Source organism: Molothrus ater, chromosome 10 (genome assembly GCF_012460135.2).
Source record: "Molothrus ater isolate BHLD 08-10-18 breed brown headed cowbird chromosome 10, BPBGC_Mater_1.1, whole genome shotgun sequence".
In the NCBI taxonomy this organism is placed as follows: domain Eukaryota; kingdom Metazoa; phylum Chordata; class Aves; order Passeriformes; family Icteridae; genus Molothrus; species Molothrus ater.
This window is the reverse complement of record NC_050487.2, coordinates 21,448,810-21,472,704: the sequence shown is the minus strand read 5'-3', so window position 1 is coordinate 21,472,704 and position 23,895 is coordinate 21,448,810. Positions and strand designations below refer to the sequence as shown.

Here is a 23,895-nt window from a genome sequence, read left to right as displayed (position 1 = left end):
ATCCACCCCCCCGTGATGTGCTGGTGGGAGAGTGACTCCCCTGTTCCCTACCACCAGGGGTCCAGGAGTCCAGCTACCCATCTGCACTTCCACCAGCATCACCAGAACGTTCCAGCAGCTGGGAAGTCAAGAAACACCGCGGGAGATCTTCCACAGCCACTGAAGGCGCCTCCTCTGCCTCACTGCTGCAGAACCATCCCTCAGCCTTGCTGCCACCACTGCCTCACCTCCACAGCCCTGGGATGAGGGCTCACATCCATCTGGGGTGCCCAGTGCCTCCCACAGCACCAGCCTCTGCTGAAAGCCCCCAAATGCTCTACAAACACTGCACGGCTCCAACAGTCCCAAGTGGCAAAGGCTGGGAAGAAAGGGACAAACTTTGGGCCAGTTCCAAGTGAATTCACTGAATGCTGTGATAATGGAAGATAACTCCTGCTGCCTGCAACCGTGGTGGGGTTACAGCAGAGCCGTTTGCAGGAGCCTCCTCGCCGCCGTGCCCTGGCACTGCCATTCACTGCTGTTTGTAGTTCTGAGAAACATCTGCACTTGTCACATTTGCTCCGAGCGTAAATTGCATTAACGAGAGCGCTAACGAGCACAATTTACTCCTCATTTTGTGTTCCGGACACACAGCACTGTTAGTTTTTGTGCTTACATGGGTAAAACCTCCTGAAGATGCTCCATGGAAGTGTTTGTTTTACAACTTACCTCCCTCACCATTAAAGTCCCTTCCCTTGAAATATTGCTAAACGTATCTGCGTGGGAAGTCTCGAGCCCGTGGGTTGTCACCATTCCCAGGTTGTACGGCTCGTTGCTTCCAGGAATTCCTGTGGGTCTGGGGACAGAGGGGAAAAGCATTAACGGTCAATATTCCCATTGGTAAACTAGGTGAAAAAATTCCTCTAGTACAGTATTATTTCAATAAGGGTAAGGCTCTGTATCTCACAGGAAGAAAAGTTAGAAAAATGTATCCACTTAGGTTTATGGGGAAATGATAGATGCCGCCAGAAATACAGGGCCAGGGTCAGGTTGATAAACGACAGATACCAAAGAGAGACCATTCTCTTCCTTATCCCCAGGTGTCCTGAGAGGAGCACTGAGGAACAGGTAACAAGAAGTGGCATTCCTGCTCTACTTTATATAATTTTTTCTACCTAAAAAAGCTGCAGAAAACCAAAATTTACTCCCTTGAATTCCCACCTCAACCCCTGAAAAGGAGACACCAGAGCGTCTGATGGCAAATAATAAGGGAGGGGATGGGGTCTGGAGAAGATGTGGGCAGAAGGACAAGTTGTGTCCTGTGGCTTTCTGCTGTTTTCCAGGTGAAAATGTAGCCCTAACCTGTGGTTTCACTTTGAAATTTCCATGATCCCATTTGAAGAAGGGGGCTGGAATTTATTAAATTTTAGGACTGCCTGAGATTGGATGTCACAGGTGCTGAGCAGCCCCCATTACTTCACTTGGCAGCCTGGCTGCTTAAATATAACTGGAGCAAATCCACAAGCAAACAACAAGCACCCCTGGATGATCAGACCCATTACTTTGCATTTAAAAGCCTCACAGAACAATTGCTTCCAGCGGTGTGAGGCAATACAACCTTGAACTCCTGTGCACACCAACAGGCCTGGAGGCTTGTGAGGGAGCCTAGTCGGTGAAAAGCCAAAACAACCCTGGATTAATCATGGGGTTACTGGTCCAGGGTGGGACCTGAGCCCTGGGGACCCCGAGGTGGGACTGGCTCCTTGCCTGCATCCTATCAAACCTACAACTGGACAGGCAGCACAGAGGCACTCCAGACAGCAGCCCACCAGACTCCTACAGCACCTTCCATGTGAGGAGATAACACCTCCTACCATCAGCTTTTCACCAAAGGATGAGAAAATAGCACAGTTATTAGTTTTAAAATAAGAAAACAGGGCCAGAGGAGGTTATGTTAATTTTGAGACTGTACAGCCAGTGAATGAATGGCTGAGGCAGCCCTGAGGTCCCAAATTTCATCAGTGCACAGTTTCCATGTCATCCTGCAAGAATTCCCTGGCCATGGGCAAGAGCTGGCTTGCACAGCTCAAGGGGAGGGAGATGAAGGGAGTCATCAGAGTCTTCAGATGGAGAAATGCTATCTCCAGAGATAGATGGAATAAACAATCCCTCCTATCCACAGAGCAAAAATGGATAGGTTGGTTTATCCTGCAGCAGAAGAGACCTGGATAGAGCTGGAATGAAGAGCAGCCAGGGCTCAGGGAGGATACTCAGGGAAGTTTAAACATGGGCTACACAAAGATCACTCAGAGGGTGCAGCAGAAGACAAAAAGTGATCTCTCTTGGTCCCACTTTCCAATGAAAAACACTGAACATAGGGAAATAAATCTCTGTTAGAAAAAGCACCAAAGTACATTGAGGCTGAACTCGAGCTAAATTCCCTTTTGTGAAATAAGGGTTTAACTCAGAGGATTTGCTTTCTTTTTCTCCAGACATCCAGACATGGGGCAGTGCAGCTCTGCCTGCAGACACCCCTGCATCTCCACCCTGTGTCTCTGGGACACTCAGAGACAGGACACATGGGACATGTGGCATTGGGCTGGCAGGGGCTGGGGGCATCCAGCTCACTGCTGCCATCCCACACACGTGGCTGCAAGGCATCCAGTGGGATATTTATCCACTGGGAAGTGCTGTGTCAAACCCAAGGTGTCTGAAGAAGGATGTCAGCACAAATTAACCACTCCTGATTAAATTCCTCTTCCATGAGCAGCTGGAGGCCCCTTCTGGCACGCCTGACCGCCCATCCCACTGCTGCACATTCAGAGCCATCCCTCTGCCTCCTGACCTGCTCCAACCAACTCAAGAGCTCTGATTTTAATTCTTCTGCTGGAAGGAAGCTTCAGCCCAGGAGCTTGGCACTCTGAATAACATGGAGCCAAGGAGACATGGTCTCCCTGCCACTTAGAGGGCTTCTCTGCTGCTCCATGCTCCACCACCATGAATCAGAGAATCAAAGAATTGTTTATCTTGGAAAAGATCTCTAAATTCTTTGAGTCCAACCATTCACCCAGCACCATCATGTTCACTGCTAAACCATGTTCCTGAAGCCAGGTATGCCTGTGTCAACTCTAACTCATTTAGCAGGAAAAATGGAAATGAACTGATTAAAACAAATAATCCCCTGAAACTTTCCTACAGCTCCTCTGTGAATTCAAAGGGGCAGGATTCAGATCCTGCTGCCAGGCAGAGCCCTCCAGAAATGCCCCTGCAAAGCACTGGGTGAGAAGCCTGAGCAGAGATGCTCCAGGAACTCTCTCTGAATGGCAACAGCTCCCTGGGAGTGTTGAAGCTGTGCTGCCCTGATCTGGAGGGACTCAAAAGCACAAGTGTCCCATGGGACACAACAGTCTGCTGATCTCTTCATTTCACCACTTCAACCCACCAAGACTGACTGTGCCAAGGGCAAAAATCCAAGACAAAGATTCAGGATTATTATAATCCTGGCTCTACCAGTTGGCACTGGGCAGGACACCAAGTACTGACACTTAAGCATGGCTTAATTTGGGGCAAGACCAGGCTCAAGAGCAGGCAGAGTTTTAACACATCCATCCCATGGGCAGGACCCACGGTGTGGATGAGGTCAGCTGTGCCCACTCTGGCCAAAAACCTGCCTGGCTCATCAGCAGGTACAGCTCCATCAGCTTTGAGCCAACATTCACTGAATATGCAGCAGAAATAGCTCAGTTTTCCCCATTAATTCTCTCTGGTTTGGAACAGGAAGAACACTCATGCGAGTACATCATCCCTTGCAACCATGAGGCTGTTCCCAGTGCCAGCCACCAAACATGGACACGCTTTGGCCATGTCCCTTATCACAGCTACTGCTCCTCCAGGCCAGGACACACCAGGGTTTCTCCTCCAGGCCAAGATGTGCTGGGGTTTCACCTCCAGAAAAACACACACCGGGGTTTCATGGCTTGCCCCCCCAAAAGAAAGCGCTGCTCACATGAGCCGTGGGATGTCACTGACAGGCACGGTCCCGTCGTGTGTCTCGTTCTCCCCATCCTCCTCCTCCTCCTCGCTGCTCTCCGACTCCTCGCTGGAGGAGGAATAGTCTGTCACCTTCTTCAGGGGCCGATTGGTTTCCTCGATGCGCAGCTCCCTCAACTCTTTGGCTAAAGCCGTCAGGTCCTAAGGGGGATGGGGGCAAGGAAACAAGGAAGCGATGGCTGTTACATTCAGAGCGAGGAGAAGGTCACATACATCTCTCCAAAAGCCAATGCTAACAGCACGAGCAACGAGAAATAGCTTTACAGTCGTTACAAACATGAGACAAACGTAAGACAATGTTTGTAGCATGTAGCATTTATTAAACAAAACAAAACTGATTTACGCTCACTGAAAAGTCAATAGCCAACCTCTTCTTTTTCTCTTTGGAACGTGTATGTGCATATATATACACACACTTATATGTATATACACGACAAAATTATATTTGTTGGAAAAGGTGAAGTTCAGTCACCATCATAGTAAACTGGAAAACAACGTCACTTCAAAGATTGGCTCGGAGAATTTCTCCTGCAGGGTTTTCTCTTCTTTCAAACTTCTCAAAGAGACCCCGTAATGGTATTTATTCTGTAATAAATGCATTTGGGAAGGAAGCAATGACAGCATCTCCCATGGAGTGGTGCAATCCCCACGTCAAGAGCTGCTTCCATGGTGAGTCTCCGCTGTCGGGCGGCTGCCGAGAGGCGGTGAGGAGCACGAGGAGAAGCGCCCAGCTCAGCCAGACTTTGGAGTCACAGCTCTGAGTCAGCCACACGATCAAAAATAATAATAATAATAATAAAAAAAAAATCCCTCAGCGGGACCCATTAAGCAGTTTATGTGAAATGTGGCAGCCTACAAGCTAAGGGAGAAAGAAAACTAAAAAAAAAAACCAAACAACCAAAAAGCCTTGAAACAAGAAAAAAGATAGGAGCAGTCCCAAAGCCTAGTCATAATTTTTCAGTTTACCATGACTTTGATGAGGTCTCAGACCCGACAGTCATATAAAATAGACACTGCTATTTCAAAACAAGGAACATGGCAGGCACCGTGTAGAAAAGAGACTTTTTGTTATCTTACATGCTTTTATAGCAATGCAGGGGGAAGCAGTAGGGCAGAAAAGCATGAGAGCTCGAATTAGAATGGGTTAGAGAACTCTGTTGCACAAGACATGCACATGACGAACAAAGCATTGCAATTGTCAGTCTTACCATTTCTCCCTATATTAGTGACCGAGGTAGGCATCAGTGCATTCGGTCAGAGATAAAGGATCAGGGAGAAAGAAACTCATTGAAAAAGACTAAATTCCACAATTGTCTTACGGCCATACTCTCATTCACTGCATTTCCAGTTTACCGTTCCAGCAGGGCGACTACGGCAATATTAATTATTGTGGCAAAAGGAGCTCCTAAAATCTATCCAGTTGACATGTGAAGAAAAGGATGGAGAAGCTCTATGGCTGAGATGCAAACCCAGCTTGGTTTTTAATGGTGAGGGAGGAATGTTTTGTAAGCAATCTGCGCTTTGGTTGCTGATGACCCACACCTCCCGGCAGGCTCCCACCGGTGACAGCCACACATTCTGCTCCCAGGTCTGCCCTGCCCAGGCTCTGACAGAGAGACTCCCCTGGATATTGGAGAGCTTTGCATCAGACCCAGAAGTATAAGCATCCCAAAAAAGGCCTTTTTTTTTTTTTTTTTTTAAATTGGTCAATCCCTGTTTCACAGCGGGTACCTGTGATGGGTTTCATATGGGTTGTTCAGCCCCCCAGGGAGACCTCAGAGCATCTTCCAGCACCTAAAGAGGCTCCAGTAGAGCTGGAGAGGGACTTTGGACAAGGGTATGGAGTGACAAGACAAAGGGGAATGGTTTCAAACTGACAGAGAGCAGGTTTAGATTAGATATTTGGAAGAAATTCCTTATTCAGACTGTGGTGAGGCCCTGGCACAGGTGGCCCAGGGAAGCTGTGGCTGCCCTACCCCTGAAAATGTTCAAAGCCAGCATGGATGGGGCTTGGAGCAACCTGGGATAGTGGAAGGTGTCCCTGCTTATGGACTGGGTGGGGTGGGAACAAGATGAACTTTAAGGTCCCTTGCAACCCAAACCATTCTCTGATTCTGTAGTTCTGTGTCCCTCCAAATGGTCTCTGTACCTTTAAAGAAAGGCTCTTTACCACGATTGAAGAGAGATTGTGGTATTTCAAGAGCTCCTTTTCGATGCCAACATGTTTGAGATTGAAATAGAGTCAAATCTGCAGTCACGACAACTAATTATTTTAATTAGTGCTGTAGCAGCTTCTATGATACGACTGCTTCTTTTCCTAAATAAGAATCAGTGACAATTTGAGCAGCTTAACAATGCTTTCCATTTAGAGTATCAAACATGCTCTTTATTGAGCACTTGCCTTTGAACTGAATTAGAGCCTCTCACTTTAAAATGGACTTTAGGACTGTGTAAGAGCCTATTAAAACTGCAGCTGGACTTCTGCAGCGCAGGACTAGCACTGATCTCCTCCCTGTCACAGCACTGGACTGTGAAAATTATTTCTTTTTGCACCTTCCACTTCTAACATGCTTCAAGGCACCCTATCAGTCTTTTCTGGCCATCACTAGAAGATAGTCAAGTATTTTAAAAATCAGCTTAACTACTTTTTAATAACTAATTTGAAAGTTATAAGAACAGTAATACTCCCAGACAATATCACCAGATAACTCATATTTCCTAGTTAAAGCTTTGCCTCAGGATGGTTAATTCTTTGATGCTATCATTTTGTTTAAGTAATGAGCACTTTGTAGGATTAAACGGCTTCACCAAGTTGCTCCTGGACCAAAAACAATCTGACAACCAGAGAGAAAGTGCTCTGTAGTTCCACACATGTTCCAAGTGCTATTACTGAGGGTGACATAATACATAAGTCAGCAGTGTCGGTGCTCTTTAATTACTTTTAATTACAAAGCCTTCTTTAGATTTAATATTTGCTGGAATCAAGTCAGATTGGTTTCCAGAATCACACAGCTCCTTGAGCTTGAATTCAGCACACACGCTGCCTCTATTTAGACACTGATTTATGTGCTTTTTGCTTAACAAAGCACCTCATTAAACAAAATGTATTGCTCATATTTTATCCAAGAGAACAAGTTAACTAACCAGCACATCTTCCTTCTTTCATATCTTCTATTTTTAGAGGAAAGAGGCTGCAGAAGAGGCTGCTGAAACCAGTGCTTTCTGCTACAGCCCTGCAGTTACCAGTATCTGCAGTGTGCACAGCAATGCGTGTGTGAGGCAAGTTAAATGTTAAATCAGAATGTTGGGTCTTTTCCCATGAATGTTTAAACATTCACCACTGCCAGATGCACATTTAAAATATTATCCTAAGTGAAAAGGGTGTACTTCAGGACTCTTAATTTTTAAGAGGATGAATGAGGACCAGCACTGCCATCAACATCCGAGATGGCTCTGCTGACAGGCTTTGCAGTGGATGCTGGTCCATGAGAATGAACAACCCACTCCTATTTTTCAAGTGCCTTTTTTTGAATTAGGCTTAGAACACATTTCTAAAAGCACTTGATGGCCCCACTGAAATCAGCAGGTGGCCAGGGGCTGTGGCTGAGAGCAGAATGTGATGAGGGGTCCAGGCTGCCCGACCTCCTCCACCGGCACGAGAAACCTTCGCTCTCACTCCTTCTCCTTCCAACAACAGCAGCACCACCTGCTCCCCCACGTGAACACTGGGATGCCTCTGCCCTGGCCTCCATGCAAGTGGTGTGGCCAGCAGGTTTTGGGCAGCCCAGGGCTGAGCAGAGCACACCAGCAGTGCTGTCCCCTCCCGACACCGGAACGCCACCGGTTCGCGCTCCCGTCCGACCCGAGATTGCATCGCCACCTTTATCAGCAGCACCAAGAAAACCCAGCTTGGAATTAAGCACTAACTAGTCAACCTTGCACAGGCATGACCCACTGAGAAAAGATATCACTAACCTCATCTATAGCTTTCTTATAGCTCTGTGGGTAAAGGAAGAATAATCAGCATCAGAGGAAACAGATCGGGACAGGAAAAAGCCAGAGGAAGGGCAAGCAGGTTAGAAATAAAATTAGAATTGTTAGCTCAACGCTGTGGAGTGTAGAGAAAAAAAACATCATCAACAAAACATTAATACACATTAAAATAGAGAAGCAGTGGAAATTCATATAGTTTTTAGGCCGACTCTGCAGTTTTAAGATACAAATGTCAACAGCATTAAACCAGGAGGAAACACTTCGGATGAGATTTTGCTCAGAATAATAGAAGGGGATTGTACAGAGACCACTACCAGGTGGGGTTTTAAGCTGGGAAGGCTGTCGGGGGCTGGTTGGTTCCCCAGCCTTCACGAGCAGAGCATCCCTGGGCGGGTGCTGCGGGGGACATGCAGCACGGAACACAACCATGTGCCATCGGCCACCGCCGCGCCCAAGCTAGCAAAGCCCTTAAGCGTCTGCTTCGCCTGGAAACACAGGCTTAAGTGCTTTCCCCTAGGCTTGGGCTCCTGGTAAAAACTCATGCACTCTCTTAAGCATTCAAATCTCCCAGGGGCTCTTGCTGTACTGCTGCTTTCCAGTCTCTCAGCTGGAGCAGCAGCAGTGCTAGCCTCGTTTTTGGGGTCCCCGCGGTTGTGCCACCGCACCGAAGGGAAACGCGGCCAAGCCAGCTGGCAGCATTCCCGTGGGAAGGAATTGAGGACTCACAGCGGGTCGGCTCGGTCGTGTCACGTCCCTGTTGTCCTCCTGCTTGACCTTGGCAGGCTCATGGGAGAGCACAGGGGACCCTTCGGGCTTGGCATTCCCTGGTGAAAGGCAGGTGGAGAGAGTGGGAATTAAAACGCTGCCAAAAGCCACCACTGCATCCTGTCACCTGGGACAGGTGGGAACAGGGGCTTCATCATCACTTTGCTTCTGCTGTCTTGAAAAACACTCCTGCTCCTTTCTGCTTCTTCACCAAGAGAGCAAGAGAAGCCATAATCCTGCCCAGCCTCCACCAACAGCCCTCTCACAGAGTTACTGCTCCTTTTCTACCAAAGAAACAAATTTACTTTGCAGAAGAGCAGGGCATGTGATAAATGAAAAGCTCTGCAGCATCTGACATCGCTAGGACAATATTTGTCACAGGACTCCTCATTAGTAAAAACAAAACCAAACCCGAAATGACAATGGGTTACAAACTCCTTTTATTGAGTACCTAGAGGACTGATGGTTTCAACAACAGACACCATCATCTTATGGCCAAGTCATAAAATATTCAAGGCATGGAGGCAGCATTTGTCTTAAAGCTCTTCAGCCCTGGGGAATGGAAGTGTGGGGCTGTGCCAGAATGCAGATGAGTGGGTGTATGGGCTGTGGCAACTCCACTACCCCACTGCCATCAAACAGGGGAATGGAATATCTTTAAGAGGGGCTCTAGGGTGAGAGGGAACAATTTGGCTACACACATAAATCTCATGTCAGCACGGCTGCCTGGTGAAAGTATTTAAGAGAAACCTTATAGGTTATGTCAGTCCTCTGATCCCATCTCAGCACAAAGATGAAGCCCCCAAAAAAATATATATATCAATTAAAAGTGAAACACACTCCTAAGGAAGCACATCACAAGAGGTGCACCTGGGTGGATGAAGACAGGAAGCACACTGGCTGTTTTCTTTGTTTACCCTAAAGCATAACTGCCATCTCTTTTGCCAGAGCTACTTGGCAGTGAGATGCTGTGGCCATCTTCTATCAGCCTCCAGGGAAATGGAGCTGTTGGCAACTCTGTTTGCAAGGAGGCCAGCAGGTCACAAAAGCACATCAGAAATGATGGATCCTTTGATTTTTATTTTTTTTTTTAAAAAACAAGCATGAGATCACAGGCCTCTGGCCCTTGCTGCTTGCCAGGAAGGCTCCCAAAGTGTGCCTGGTGCTGAGGGACGTTCCCAAGCTCACCTCTGACTCTGTTGCGCTCGCTGGAGCCAGCCTGGGAGCCAGGCTGGGATCCACCCTGGGAGCTGGGCTGGGAGCTGGGAGTGCTGGAGCTGGAGGAGCTGCCACTGCTGGTCCTCTGCAAGGGGCTCTCCACGATGGTCTCTGTCCTCCTCAGGTCTGGGTTGCTGCAGGAGGACAGAACAGAGGGGCACCATCAGCCAGGGTCACACCCACCCACCCCCAGGGCTGCAGACCCTGCCCTGCCCACACTGACAGGGGCGGCTGCAAAGGCCCCCAGAGCCTCCTCTGGACAGGGAAGAGACAGGGCTGAGGTCACCAATTTTGGGTGCACTATGACCACAACCAAAAAAAAAAAAAAAATCCTGGAGGAGCTTTCTGCTCTTATTTTGTAAAATTTGGCAACCATTAAAAGATTCCTTGCTCTCGATCCCCTGTCTGTAGATTTGAAAAGCTGAAGTTACCTAATTAGCCACAAAAATTCTTCATAAAAGCAGGAATTTGTGATGTGCTGTTGGACAAGTATTTCAGCAAAGCAAGGATCTCAAATTTGCAGCAAGGCTGCAGATCTCTTGTACCACTTAATTCATAGTCCCCAAATTTTCATGGCTTCACTTCAAACTTGCATCAGATACCCACTTTTCCTCCTTGATTTCTCTCACCCTTGTGAATACAGATAAATCTAGAATAAAAAGTGCCTTTGATACACAAGGAGTGACTAATATCTCTCTGGGTATCAGATGCCTTTAGGAAATTAATTCTTATTTGGCATTGAAATGACATCAGAAGAGATGTTCATGCAGAGTTAGGCAATTTGGCTTTATACAATGTTTCTGGAAGCGATCTTATTCAAAGGCCTCTTTAAAATGTATAGTAAATATTCCCTCATTTGTCACAACAGGGTGACAAATAAAAGAAGGGGTATTTTTGTAATATTTGCATTTATGCATGGGGAGAATCAAGAACCAATAGGAGAAATGGGGAAAAAGGAAAAATATTACATTACTGTGAGAGAAATAAAGTATGAAATAATTTCAATGAAAACTAAAGTTTAATGGACATGTGGTAGCATCCTAATAATTTCCAATTTTCATCAAACTGAAGGCTTTCAGCTCATGCTCTACGGCTGAAATCCTTAGCTAAATTAACTAATGAAGCATATTTGAAAACTCTAGCAACTGATGTATTTACCTGCACTGCTGAGCACTGGGACAGTGAGGGTGCAGGAAACACTGGGCAACCTTGAACTTGAATCCCAGCTTTCCATTATCCTTTTTACTTTCAATCCCATCACTTACAAAGATTACGCAGTCCAAAACCCCTCTGCATTTTAAACTGTCCTTCAAGCAACAGCTAATTAAAATAGCAACATTTTCAAGAATTCAAAATGTTTCGGCCTTTGGCAAAGAAGAGCAACAAACCATGATATGCTTTTTCTCTAATTAAAAAAAAAAAGAAAAGAACAATAAAAAATCTCTTCCTCCTACTGCTGTCCCTGGCAGCGACTTGGGGCTGCTGCCTGTGAGTTTGCTGAAGCACAGAGGGGGCACTGAGCTGGAAAGGGAGGTGCATGCTCACACTGGTGACAGCACACACCATGAACATCCCCACAGTCACTTTTTGACCTCACCCTCTGAGGACAAGGCAGGAGGAAGCAGCCAAGGAGCTCCGTCACGCAAGGCTAATCGGAGCTCCAGTTTCTCCCAGGATCTGCCTGTCTGAGGTCTGTTCTGTGAATCACAGACAAGCTCTCGCATGACTAAGCTGTGTTTTTAACATCCAGCTCTGAGCAGAGCCTGTCAGCTTCCCTGCTCATTTTAAACATGCCCAGGGACAGCTGTGACACGGCAGAGATGGGACCACAGCAGTGGCACAGCACCTTCCCAGGGGCTCACTGCTGTGCCACAGCTGTCTGGCTGAGATGAAGGCCCAGTCCTAGGAAGCTGAAAGGAATTTAATCCTTGATCTACATCTAGAGAAGATCTCAGCAAGCTGTATGGGTGTCTGTCCTGCAGCACATTCCTCAGTCATTATCTGTGAAAAACCACTCTGATGCATAAGAAATGTATGGAATGTACCACTGAGACCTCCCCACTGGCTTATAGGGATCCACTGATATGCAGGAGGTGAGAACCAGGACCTAATTCCATGAAGGGGAGCACCCAAGTCCTGTTTGCTTCCACAGCAGCAGTTGCAGCATCCACCTCCAAACCCTGCAATGCTCAGGAATTCATTCAGCCAAGGGAGCAAAGCCTCCAGGGATGCTCCAAGCCTTGTCAGTACAAATCACTAATGGATGCAAAAATTCATCCCAGACACAAGAGAAGCCTTGCAGATGCTGTGGTGTTCAATCAGCTAAAGCAGGGCTGGAGCCCAGCCCCTGTCTGTGCTGCCAGCTGGGCGATGCCAGGCAGTGCGGCAGTGGCACACCAGGGTCACTCCTGCCCTGTGGAAACCCAGGGCACTGGGAATATTTCCCTGTCTGCTCTGGGGTGCCCTGACCCCCAGGGCAGCACTGACTTTGACCCTCATTCATGGAGAAAGGTTCCCAGACTTCAAGACAGACTGGAATCCACTAAAGTGTGGAACAGATTATAGAGACTAGTGCACGTGTGTCACTTGGTGAGAAATTGAGGGTTTGTGATTTTTAGTATGTTGTGGATGGCAGCAAGATGGAGGGCACAAGGTGTCATCTTGGGTTTCTTCTTCATGCTGCTTCTTCCTTCTTCTGCATGGGTTTGGGTGGCATTTTGTAATTGGACAGAAAAGTCCCCATTGCAGCTCTTTGGGATCAGTTATTGGGTTAAAAGGGAAAATAATCCAGGTGTCAGCTCTTAATTGGACAGTTTAGTCTTAAAAGACCTTGTACCAAGAGATTGTTGGCCATTTTGTGCCTTCTAATGAAAAGCTGCCAAACTCACAGTAGTGAGGCTGTGTTACTGATAAGAAATAATAAACACCTGAGTCTGAACATGAAACACTGTCTCAAGCAACTTCAATCCAGTGACTGGAACCTCCACACTGCCTGTCCCCTGCATGTCCTCACCTTGTCCCCTGCATGCCCTCACCTTGCCCTGATGGGCTGGGAGCCCAGCCGTGGCCCCAGGGCGCTGCCATTGCCCGGGGAGTTCTTCCTTGCCAGGGCAGGGGATATGGAAGTGGTTCGTTGAGGCACCTGGAAAAGAATGGAGACATCTGCAGTCACCCACCTGAGCCATCACAGATCACCTTCCAGCTCTGCCTTAAGGCTGATTTACAACTGACTTCCCAGTGAGAGAAAGGCAGTATTTAGGGCAATTATAAAAGACAAGGCTCTCAGCTTTTAGAAGGAATCACTGGAGTGTGAGGCAGCAGCAAGCAGCAAAGGTGCTCTCAGGGATGCTCCTGGCACAGGAGCCCCCAGAGCAGCCTGGCTACCACCAAAAAGAGCACTTACATCTAGAAGAAATGTATGCACATATACACACACAAATAATAATATATATAATTTAAATCTAACAAAACCCACAAAGGACTTTTTAAGGTAAAATTCAGACTGAAGTGCATTTCAACAGCCACAACAGAGGTTTTCTATCTAGCTCAGATATGACACATGCCAGCAGACAGAAGGTGTTGACTGGTGGACAAACAAGAGGGTTGACAGTGGGAAGATCCAGACTGACCCACCTAACACTGGGATTAAACACTGTGACCTTCACTGAGCTTCAGATGCCACTGCCAAAACCTTGCTGCTGGCAGGAGGGCTCAGCACAAGCACCCAAAGCCAGCCACAGGCTAGAGGGGCAGTGACAGGTAACCCTGGAACTCTGCCCCATCCCATGGGAGCTCAGGCATCACTGCATGGTCACAGGTGCAGTGGCCTCATCCCCCAGCACCTCAGTGATGTGGAGAGGCAAGACAATACTCACCTGGTTCAACACCTTGCACCAGGTAACAGAAAGGCCAAGGGCTTGTCGGGATTAGCAAGAAAAAGGATTAGGCTTGGCTTTTTTAAAGAACAAACACACGGTTCCATTAGGCAAGGTAAGTGAAGATTTAGAGAGCTTGGACTGCAGCATCACCAGCTGCAGCTCGTCCCAGTACAAAGCAGTCTCCCCTCCAGGTAGGGTACTCTGCAGTCAGGACTTGGGGAGTTTTCCACCTTCCTCTGAAGCATCCAGCCACAAGCACTGGCAGAAACAAGACCCTGGACCACGGAGACAGCCAGTCCTGCTTCTTGGGGCAGGTCTTTCTCTCCTGCCTCCAAACACCTCAAACCTACCTCAGGCAGCCAAGTGTGCAGTCAGGCTCCTCAGGGGTGGTACTGCCAACACACCAGCCCTAAATGTGATCTGGTGGGATCCCTTCCAGAGTCCATTTTCCCTCAGCCAAGGGGGAAAATACTGCAGAGTGTTGGAGAACAGCTTTTCTCCCAGCAGCCATGGTCTCACCATGCAGGGCATCGCTGCGGCTGAGTGTCCTTCTCAAAGGACTCATGGCAAAAGCCAACATTAAATTGCAGGGCTTTTTCTTAATTAGGTTAAAACCAGGCAGCCACCCTCCTGCACTATGGAGGAGCCAAGCACAGAGACAGTTCCAGGAGCTGTTGGCTTGCTGTTGCCTTCAGCAGAGCACTGATGGCTCCTCTTGCTTGGTGACAGCAGAAATAGGAGCATTATTAACACCCATGACACCACCACAGATCCCCTGCACAGGGAGGCTTACCTGGTGACTGCCACTTTGCTCTTCAAAAGGCAAGTCACTGACTTTGCAAATACATAGAAAAATTGCCTCTCAATCAGGGACAAATACTGCCTCCCTGTCACTAATCAATTTATAATCATTTCTCCTCTGTAAAAATCCTCCTGGCTGAGCACTGATTCACTGTAAGGGCAACTTTAATGGCCAAGTTATAATTCTTCCCAAGTGAAGGTGTATAAACAACACAATCGAAATACTGGTCCAGAAGAATCCTAATTAAAGAGGTACTGCCAGACACTGCCAAAATGTCAATGAATGTATAAAGCTGCTGGAGCCCTTACAAGTCTTCCATCAATATTGATTGCAACTGGAGGCACGGTACTGGACTAAAAAGGACCCGTCTTATTGAGTATGACAAATTTTATGTTCCTATAATTCTATTTAAGCAGAGGGTTGTTTTTTATCCAAGGGAAAAAAGAGATTAATTTGTTTTGGCCTCTGTCTGAGCTCTAGAACTTTCTTTGCTGAGGGCAGTGCTGTTTTGCAGCTATTTTGCAGCCAAGAGCAGCTCCCAGCACGTCCTGCAAACCCTGCCTGAGAAATGCAGACCCTGGGTGGGTCAGCCCCTGCTGCAGAGCCTTGGGGTGGGCTCAGTCCTGCCCACTCTGCTTTGCCAGAGGGACTCAGCTCTGAGGTGCTGAAAGTGAGGAGTGGTTGTGTTACCTTTGGTGGAATGTCTTCCTCCTGCCGTAACCAAGAACTTCGGTCAAACTTTTCAATGCGAGGGGGCAGAGGAGGGTTTTCTGAGGTGGGGTCCGAGTTCTGCCTTGGCATCTCAGTGCGGTGAGAGGTCACCGTCAGAGCCTCCTGAAACCCAGCCAGTCCCTTTGCAGGCTGTTCATGCAGTGACTGAGACCCAGACAAGGAGCTTCCTTGGGATTTCACAGTGACCAGATGTGGAATCTAAGCACCAAGTCAAAACAGAACTATCAGTCAAAATGGAGGGTAAAAAAAAAAAAAAGGAATTAAAAAAATTTTAAAATTTGATTTAGGAAAAAAAGATTTTGATTAGTACTTTGGATGCACTGAAAAGCCCCCTTGGTCTGAGATCAGCACTGCCTTGGTTTCAGGAACTTCTGACTTACATCACTTCAAGGCAAGATCTGTTAAAAATCACACTCCCGCACACGCCGTGCCCGCCCCAGGCTCTGCTGCTGCTGGCCCAAAGTCCAGCTCCTACACCTGCACCTCTGTGGTTGTACTAATGAGGTTTGGCATGGATTTTCCATGTTAAAAATGAAAAAAAAACAAAAAGAAGGAAACGATAATAAATAATAATTGATTAAAAAAATCATCAGGAATTCTGAGGCATAGATGGCTAAAAAAATATCTTGAGGCATGAGCTTCTATAGGTCTCCGTGGGTCCCCAGGATTAGCCCTACAGGTTGCAAGTTTAAGGAATACTGACATCTGTTCTGAAAATCTGAAAAAATCACAAGGTTACAGTTTGTGAAATCAGAGCTTCTTCCCAGGACTCTGTGAAGCTGCATTCCTTTGATACAACAGGATTGTGACTTTTATTGGAAATTTCTACATACAGATCTCTGTATGTGTCCATGTCTCACGGGTACAAGAGTATGCACACACACACTGACATGGGGCTCTGGGCTTCAAGCAACTCTTTCACAAGTATCTTATTGCCAAACAAAAGTCTCTGTAGCTGCTGATGGTATAGGACACCAAGAAGGTCACTGAAAATTATTTGGTCAGTCAGAGGGATGACAGTGAAGTGGGGTTTTGCCCACTTTCCCAATGCATACAAAAAAAGTATGTTTAGGGCTTTCCTGCACAGTTTTGTTTAAAGCTGGCTCTGTTCTGGAGGTGCCACATGTGGCTGGCACTTAGTTGGCACATATTCCATAGAAAGCCCAGCTGAACCTGGAGCAAAGGCTTTGTACTTCCCTCTGAAATCCCTGCTGGAGTCTGTGGATCTGTGGGAGGAATTCCAGAGGCTGGACCAGAGCCACCACTGACACCCCTACAGCTTTTGGTGGCAGAGTTCTTGCAGACCTCATGGCTGGGAGAAACTTCTAAAATAACGATGCCCCTCCTCTGTGACAGTCATGGTGATCTATGCCCTCTCCAGATGTGTTTGTGACTGATGTCAACTCAATGGAAAACCAAAACAAAACCTTGAATCAAAGCAGTAAAGAAAGCAAAACCTCTTTCTGATGATCCTCAGCATCAAAGCATCCTGGGTCTTTTGTACCAGGCTCTGTGGTTTTAGCCCTTTACATAAACCAGATCCAAAGAGGATCAGAGCAACAGCTGCACTGGACCAGAGGAGCAGTTCCTCCTGGTCCTCCAGCTTGTTTCTAGCAGTAACCAGTACGTGATGCTTCAAAGGAAGGTATAAACCAGCGTGATGTTGCTAACACATGGAGGTGACAAGAGGAACACACTCATGCATGTAGATGCTGCTCTTACTCATGAACATGCTTAAGGCTGAGAATCCAGGGAGCCAGTTGCTATTTCCCTTCCATCCATCATTCCTTGTTTCCTTACCAGCACCCCCAGCACCCTGGCAAGGGGGGAGCACCATTACCTGCGGGTCCACGGGCCGGAGCAGGGGCGGGGTCCGGGCTGGCTGCACGCCGCTGATGCTGAAGGACTCGGAGCGAGGAGGCAGGTTGGGGTCAGAAATCCTGTTGGCCACCTTGTGGGGCATGGCCGGCGAGCTCTGCCGGTTGAGCCGCGAGCGCTCCTCCACCTGCGCGACACCGGGACAGTCAGAGCCCCCGGAACCCATTCCCATGGAATCCAAGGTAGGCAAAAACATACAGGGAGCTCTTTTCTCCTTAGGTGTATCATATCTATTGCTTGATCAAGGTGGTGATCAGTCACAGGTTGGACTTTATGATCTTGGAGGTGTTTCCCAACCTAAGTGATTATGTGATCGCGGAATCCAAGTTTTCCATCAAACTTGGGTCAAAACTTGGATTATCAAATGCAATAAATGAATTTTAAAGGTATGAAAAGGACTGCTTGAATTTATATGCTTAATTAGTTTCTGAATATGAAATGGAAAAAATAAAGAAACTACAAAGAAAACATAAAGAAAAGGCAGCAAGCCTCAGAGAGATGTTCCTAGGAGATGACTCCCGAGAAGCTCTTGGGCTTCTTCTCAAATGGATCTTTGAGCAAGGGGACCATTTTCCTTTGCTGTTATAAACACCACAACAGGTAGTCTTGTTTGATCTGAATAAAAGAATAAACATGGCAGCCAGAAAAATGTTGGCTTTGATCTGAATTTACTGAGTCTGGCACCTTGTCATGTATGGGAGGGGAAAAACCTCTTTCACTGAGAGAGAACATCAACCCAAAGCCCACTGCTTTCAGCTACCCTTGATGGGAACACGGTGGTTTCAGCTCACCCGGCCGTGCCATCCTGCAGTTAGGCTGTGCATTGATATTCAGGCAGCATATGCTATGCAGAATTTTTGATACCTCGAGATCTGATGTGTATTTTATTTATGTGTCATTAAAGTGTTAAATGCCCCTAGCATGTCTCGATTCCACCGTGGATGATGCCACAGTAAAAGGCAATCTTTACAACAGGTTTGCTCAGAAAGAGCCACAGCTCTTCTTTAAATAAATACTCATGAAACAAAAGAATTATTATATGAATAAAAATGAATCCTTTTCAGAGACTGAGCATGAGACAGAGTTAAGTCTAGGTAAGAAATTTGTGTTATGGACTATTTCTTGAGTTTAAGTATCCTGGGCTACTGCTGTGTCCTAGAAGGTCACCACAACTTCCCCAGGCCCACCAGCAAGCAGAGGCCAAGCAAAGCTCTGCTCAGCAGTGCCCAAGGAAGGGGACACAGGGATGAGAAGGGCAGCAGGGTGGGAAGGAGAACTGCCTCTGCAAAGGGAGCAGCAGCCTGAGTGCTGGGTCACGGCTGCTCCAGTCCCTCTCCTCCTCAGCCAAGCCCTGGCAGTGACAGCGACAGGCGGAGACGGAGCCGCCGCGCGCCAGCTGCTCTCGGCACAACGCCAGGCCCCGAGGTGCAGCTGATGGTGGAGGATCTTCAAGCTGGTGTGCAGGAGAAGGCAGGAGAGGGATCAAATGGGGATGTCTGGGTACTGGGAAGGTGCTTGATTTCCCACTGCCAGTATCTCCTCACTTGCACCTTGTGGGACCAGCACAGCAGAAGATGCTCTTGGGACTGTCCAGCTGTGCTTGGTGGGGCCCTGCTGATTCCACTGTTAGGCAGAAAGCGGGGAAAGACAGCAAAACCCTTCAGGAGTTCATTATTGCTCAAGTACAGACCATCTCTAATTGAACTCAAGGTTCCCCAAACAGGAAACATCCTTAGCAGTGTCTGCAGTCCCAGCAGAAGGCTGCTAATGTTTTAATACATCACTTCAAAGTGAGAGCAGGATGAAAGCCACGGGGACTGAAGGAGGGGCTGATTGTGGGTATTGGCTGCTGCAGAGAACAGAACAGCTCGTGATGCACAGCTGAGCCCTGAGTTCTCTTGAGGAAGCTCTGAACACTGGGAAAGCACCACAGGGGCCAGCCACCACGTGGAAGATGTGGAAACTTGTCCCCTCCTTTCTGCACAATGATGTGTGGTATATTCCTGCCCAAACCCATCCTTCAGCTGACCAAGCTTTTCCTGGCTATCTGCAACACCTTGTTCAGCAAATACTGATCCATAACAAAAAAGTCAGTAACATAGGGAGCTGCTAATTACAGGACCACAGCTCAGAGTGCTAATGCCACACCCCTGGCTGGATCACCAGAGGGTCCCAACATGATCTCCAAAAAGGCCCAAATAGTCCATAATTATAAGAGATGTGCCTGGAAAAACAGGACAGGTCTGGGACAGCATCCAAGCTACATCCCAAGTTAGCTTCCAGTGGATAACCCTGGGTAACAAGAAGATGAGTAGAAGGGGCAGCAGAAGGGAATGTGCATCCATGCGTTTTGGCAGGACTATCTGCTCAGACTGTTTCGTTCAGCATCAAGAGAAATCCTTGTCTGTGCTCTGAGGAAGCTGTGAGAGATGCAGCACAGGCTGGTTCCTCACCCAGAGCTTTGTCATCACCAATAGGCCAGTCCCTTAACCAGGGGATGCAGGGGCACAACCACAAGGTGAGTGACCACGGCCTCACTCTGATGCTTTATCCCATTCCTGCAGGGTCTTGGGGTCACCCTGTGAAAACCAGTGAGGTGGGAAAATGTGTGCATAAAGGAGAGGTGGGAAAAGCAAAGACAGGCACAGCATGAGGAGGGCTCAGCTGTGGTGATCAAGCTCCTACGAGAGAAGACTTGAGACCAAAAAAGCATAAAAACAAGGACGGTATGGGATATAATGCAAAATCCACAGGAAATATCCAAATAAGCTTTGCACAGCCTCCAGAAACTGTAGGCTGAGCACCAGACTTGTCTTTTCATTGTTCCCACAGGAAAACAAAGTCTCAATATTTCTGTTAAATTAGCATGCATGGGCTGGGTATGGAAATTGCTAAACTATAACAAAATCCATGGTGGGCTCATTAAGTATCAGCACAAATCTATCTGTGGAGCCAGCAAAGGTGGGCCTTCAATATATGCAGCAAAGTACCTGAATTGTGTTAAAAGTAGGACTAAACAGAAGATAAAACAGGATAGAGGCAAGAGGAGTCATTCTGGGAGATTCCCAAGGGTGCTTTGCTGAGACAGTACATCAAACTACTGCTCCCAACAGCAGAAAGATGCCACAGCTTGGAGCATTTAATTAGAAACCAGACAGACTGACACAGGTAAGGAATAAATGGTTTGGAGAGCTAATTGGTGGAAGCTGGAGAAGTTCCCCAGCAACAGGAAACCTCATCTTCCCTATGATTTTGGCAAAGGGGAAGAGGCCATGTTCTGCTGCTCTTATTAACATTGTGCAGTTCCCAATGTCCTGCTTCCAGGGACAGCATCAAAAAGATGCCAGCCCCATGAAACAGAAGAAATTTTGTGTTTGAAAGGGAAAGCTAAATCCAGCACTCTTCTCCTTCACCTCAGAGAAAAAAATAATATTCCTTTTTTACATATCTTTGCTAAAGTTTTGCAGACAGTGCCAGAAGTACTTAAGCAATGTTCTAGAGGGTTTACTTAAAACCAGGCAATAAAAGACAGAGTTTATTCCCTTTTCCCTGCCCACTACCTACTCTCAGCACCCCAGCAGATGGACAAGAGTGACCCAGTTCTGCAGAAAGCTGCAGAGGCACCACCCAGGTGCCTCTCTCATCAGCAGCAGCTCAGCACATCTGGAACACCTCATCTGCAATCCCACTTATCAAACCTCTTCTCTCACTGAAAGGGCTGGAGAATGATGATGCAACTTTAGAAAAATTAATAGCAAGAGCAGGCACCAGTCTTACTGGAGTCACCACAAAGAGATTAAGGAGAAAGAATTTGCACATGGTCCTGAATCTGCACTGCAGACAATGCACGTCTTAATCTTTTCAAGACTATTCAGACTAGCAATAATTAATATTCAAGATCTCACAACTATTACAGTCCCCTCTTTTTGCCTGAGAGAAAAAAATCAGGAAAGAGCAACCCCAAGGGATACAGCCCTGAGCCTGGGGAAAAGCTGTCCAACCTCTGCAGAATTAGGGCTCAGCAAAGAACCTCACAACCATCACCCTCTGCATTCACCCCTGACCCCTGCAGACTTGTGGACATGCCAGGAAGGAGAATGAGGAGATGATCTTCAAGGTTCCATTCCAACCCCTTAATTGAATTGTATGATTCTATGTCCACAAGCCCCCAGACAGGCTGAACCCCTCCAGGAGGGATTCACTCTCCTTCTCACATGCCCTCATGGAAAAACCTCCCCTGTTTGTACAAACCCAGACACACTGCACAGAGCTGGGAGTGTTCCCAGCACAGCTGATGGCATCTCCTGGATCCCCACCCTGTGCAGCACAACCTGCTGGGTGTATTTCAGACCCAGCCCTGCAGATGCACACGAGCACCACCATCCTCCCTGCTCTCCCTTACCTCCTTGGCCCACGCTGGCTTCTCGCTGGCATTTATCCCTTCTTTGTAATGGTACAGGGGTTTCTTCTCTGCTGGCCTCTGGTCCTGCCTCTGCTGCTGCTGCTGCTGCTGCAGGGACACCAGGTAGTCCCTCTCCTGCTGGAGCTGCCTCTGCAGCCTCTCCGCCTGCCGCTGCTCCTCCAGCTGCTTGCGCTTGTACTCCTGCCCAGGAGAAAACACAGTCACAAGGTGCCCAGCCAGCCTGCAACCTGCAGATTTATCTGTTTGGGTCAACAATGGGGCCTGAGCATCTGAAAGGCTGTTTTCTGGCAGAGCTCACTGATTTGGAGGACGCTGGGGGCTGAGCTGTAAAGCATCCCCAAGGAGAGACAGCAGAGCCAGCAAATTCAGAGTTGTGACTCTGCCAGTGATGCTTTGCCCTGTTTGGGAGGAATGGGGGATGTGAGTGCTGCCTTGTCAGGGAAACCCTGCAAGACCCACTGAGGGCTGATGTTTGCTTAGGAGTTACCACTGACTTTGCCCAAGTTCTTCTAGATAGAGAAAAGAAGGATCAATTCAATGAGGAGCCAAACATCACCTGGTCAAGATGGGGCTCAGAGTCACCTGGTCTAGTGGAAGGTGTCCCTGCCCATGGCAGGGGGTTGGAAAGAGACAGTCTTTAATGTCCTTTCCAAGCCAAACCATTTCATGATTTTATGGTCAGACTAAACTCAACTGAAGCCAACTCCTCTGCAGGACCAATTAATTGATCCCGAGAAGAGCCAGACTGCAAAGCCAACTGTGTGATCTTTCTGAATCCCTACAGCTCTATGAGTTTAAAGGAGTAAATAATTTTGAGAAGTCCTTTTAAAAGGTAATGGTTTGTGTGAGGGATTTTGTTTTTCCTAAATAAAATAGCAAGACAAAAAAAACCCAAACAAACAACCCTGTAGATTAAAAGAAAATGCAGTAAGAGTAACAGCTACCAGCAGTAAAAAGGATAACTCAAACCCAAATTAAATAAAAAAGAGGACATCAAGAATGCAAACAGCACACAAGGGAATAGACAGCGTTCCTGCGAGGAAATTGAAACAAAAGCCTTCACTCAGAACACGAAGAACAACATGGCAGGGTGGGTTTGATGGATGCAGGCATACCACAGCTCAAACACACCCCAACATGCTGCAAACAGCCTCCAAAACTTCAGCAGCAACCAGGGCTGCTCCTCTCAGGAGGACACACATGCACACACGCCAATGCTGCAGAGGGACGCGATGAGAGCCGTGCACCATGAGGGGAGCCAGCCCCGAGCAGAACGGGGCATCCAGGCATGCTGCAGCCATGGAGCAGGACAGGAGGCTCCAGGTGACAGCTGTGTCCCCCATGTCTGGGCATGCCAGGAGGCACTGGGGGGACACGGATGCATGCGGACACGACACGGGCAGGAAGCGGCAAGCGTGGCCGTGGCCTCCCATTTACCAGAAGTAGCGCCTGCTCCTGCAACAACTGCTGCTGCAGGATCTCTAACTGCCTCTGCTCCTCCTCTAACTGTCGCCTGATGTACTCCTGGAGGCATGGGCAGCAAGGATCAAAGGAAAAAGAGAGAGAAGGTAAAAGAGCCGGTATTTCCAGAGAGGAAGGAGAATGAGGTGGGCGCCCACATCCGCCCCGCCCAAGTGATCTCATCAATCAGCCCTGGCACCCTCCAGCCCTGCCCAAAGAGCCCAGGGTGTCCACCACTCTACAAGAATGGAAACTGCTGGGGAATGGCAAACATTACCCAAGAATAACAAAAAAACTTGACCCCAAGAACAAGCGGGCGTGGAAAACCTGCACCAAGCGCCTTCACATCTGCGGGCCAGTGAGTGGATCCACACAGAAATAAACAACAGCAGTGAAAGCGACACACGCAGCGTTAACAATTAAGCAATTTGGTCTCAAGTGGTAAAAACCGAGTGTTTACAGGAAGATCTCTGATGAGAGGCAGAGGAAGGCGTGCTCCCAGCCCGGTACCTGCTCGTGCTCCGCGCGCCGCCGCTCCTCCTCCCGCCGCATCTGCTCCTCGTAGTGCCGGCGCTGTTCCCGCTCCTGCTGCTTCCGCAGCTCCTTCTCCCGCCTCTGTTGCTGTGGGGGGCAAGAGGAACCGGTCAGCATCCCCATCCCTCTCCCCAGGAGCTCAAAGTCCTTTTTCTCATCGTTTTTGGGGTGTTGCCTTGCCC

The 23,895-nt window shown here is 48.0% G+C and overlaps 1 protein-coding gene across 1 annotated transcript in view; it reads right to left on the bottom strand.

Annotated features, from left to right (window-relative positions):
- The window catches only part of TNIK (TRAF2 and NCK interacting kinase), a 150,936-nt gene that overhangs the window by 14,814 nt on the left and 112,227 nt on the right, over positions 1-23,895 (bottom strand). Inside the window, 11 exon segments of the mRNA XM_036388836.2 lie at positions 709-835; positions 3,986-4,170; positions 8,005-8,028; positions 8,749-8,846; positions 9,976-10,139; positions 13,041-13,147; positions 15,376-15,615; positions 17,258-17,422; positions 21,698-21,898; positions 23,156-23,242; positions 23,690-23,800. Of these exon segments, the coding sequence (XP_036244729.1) occupies positions 709-835; positions 3,986-4,170; positions 8,005-8,028; positions 8,749-8,846; positions 9,976-10,139; positions 13,041-13,147; positions 15,376-15,615; positions 17,258-17,422; positions 21,698-21,898; positions 23,156-23,242; positions 23,690-23,800 (1,509 nt within the window).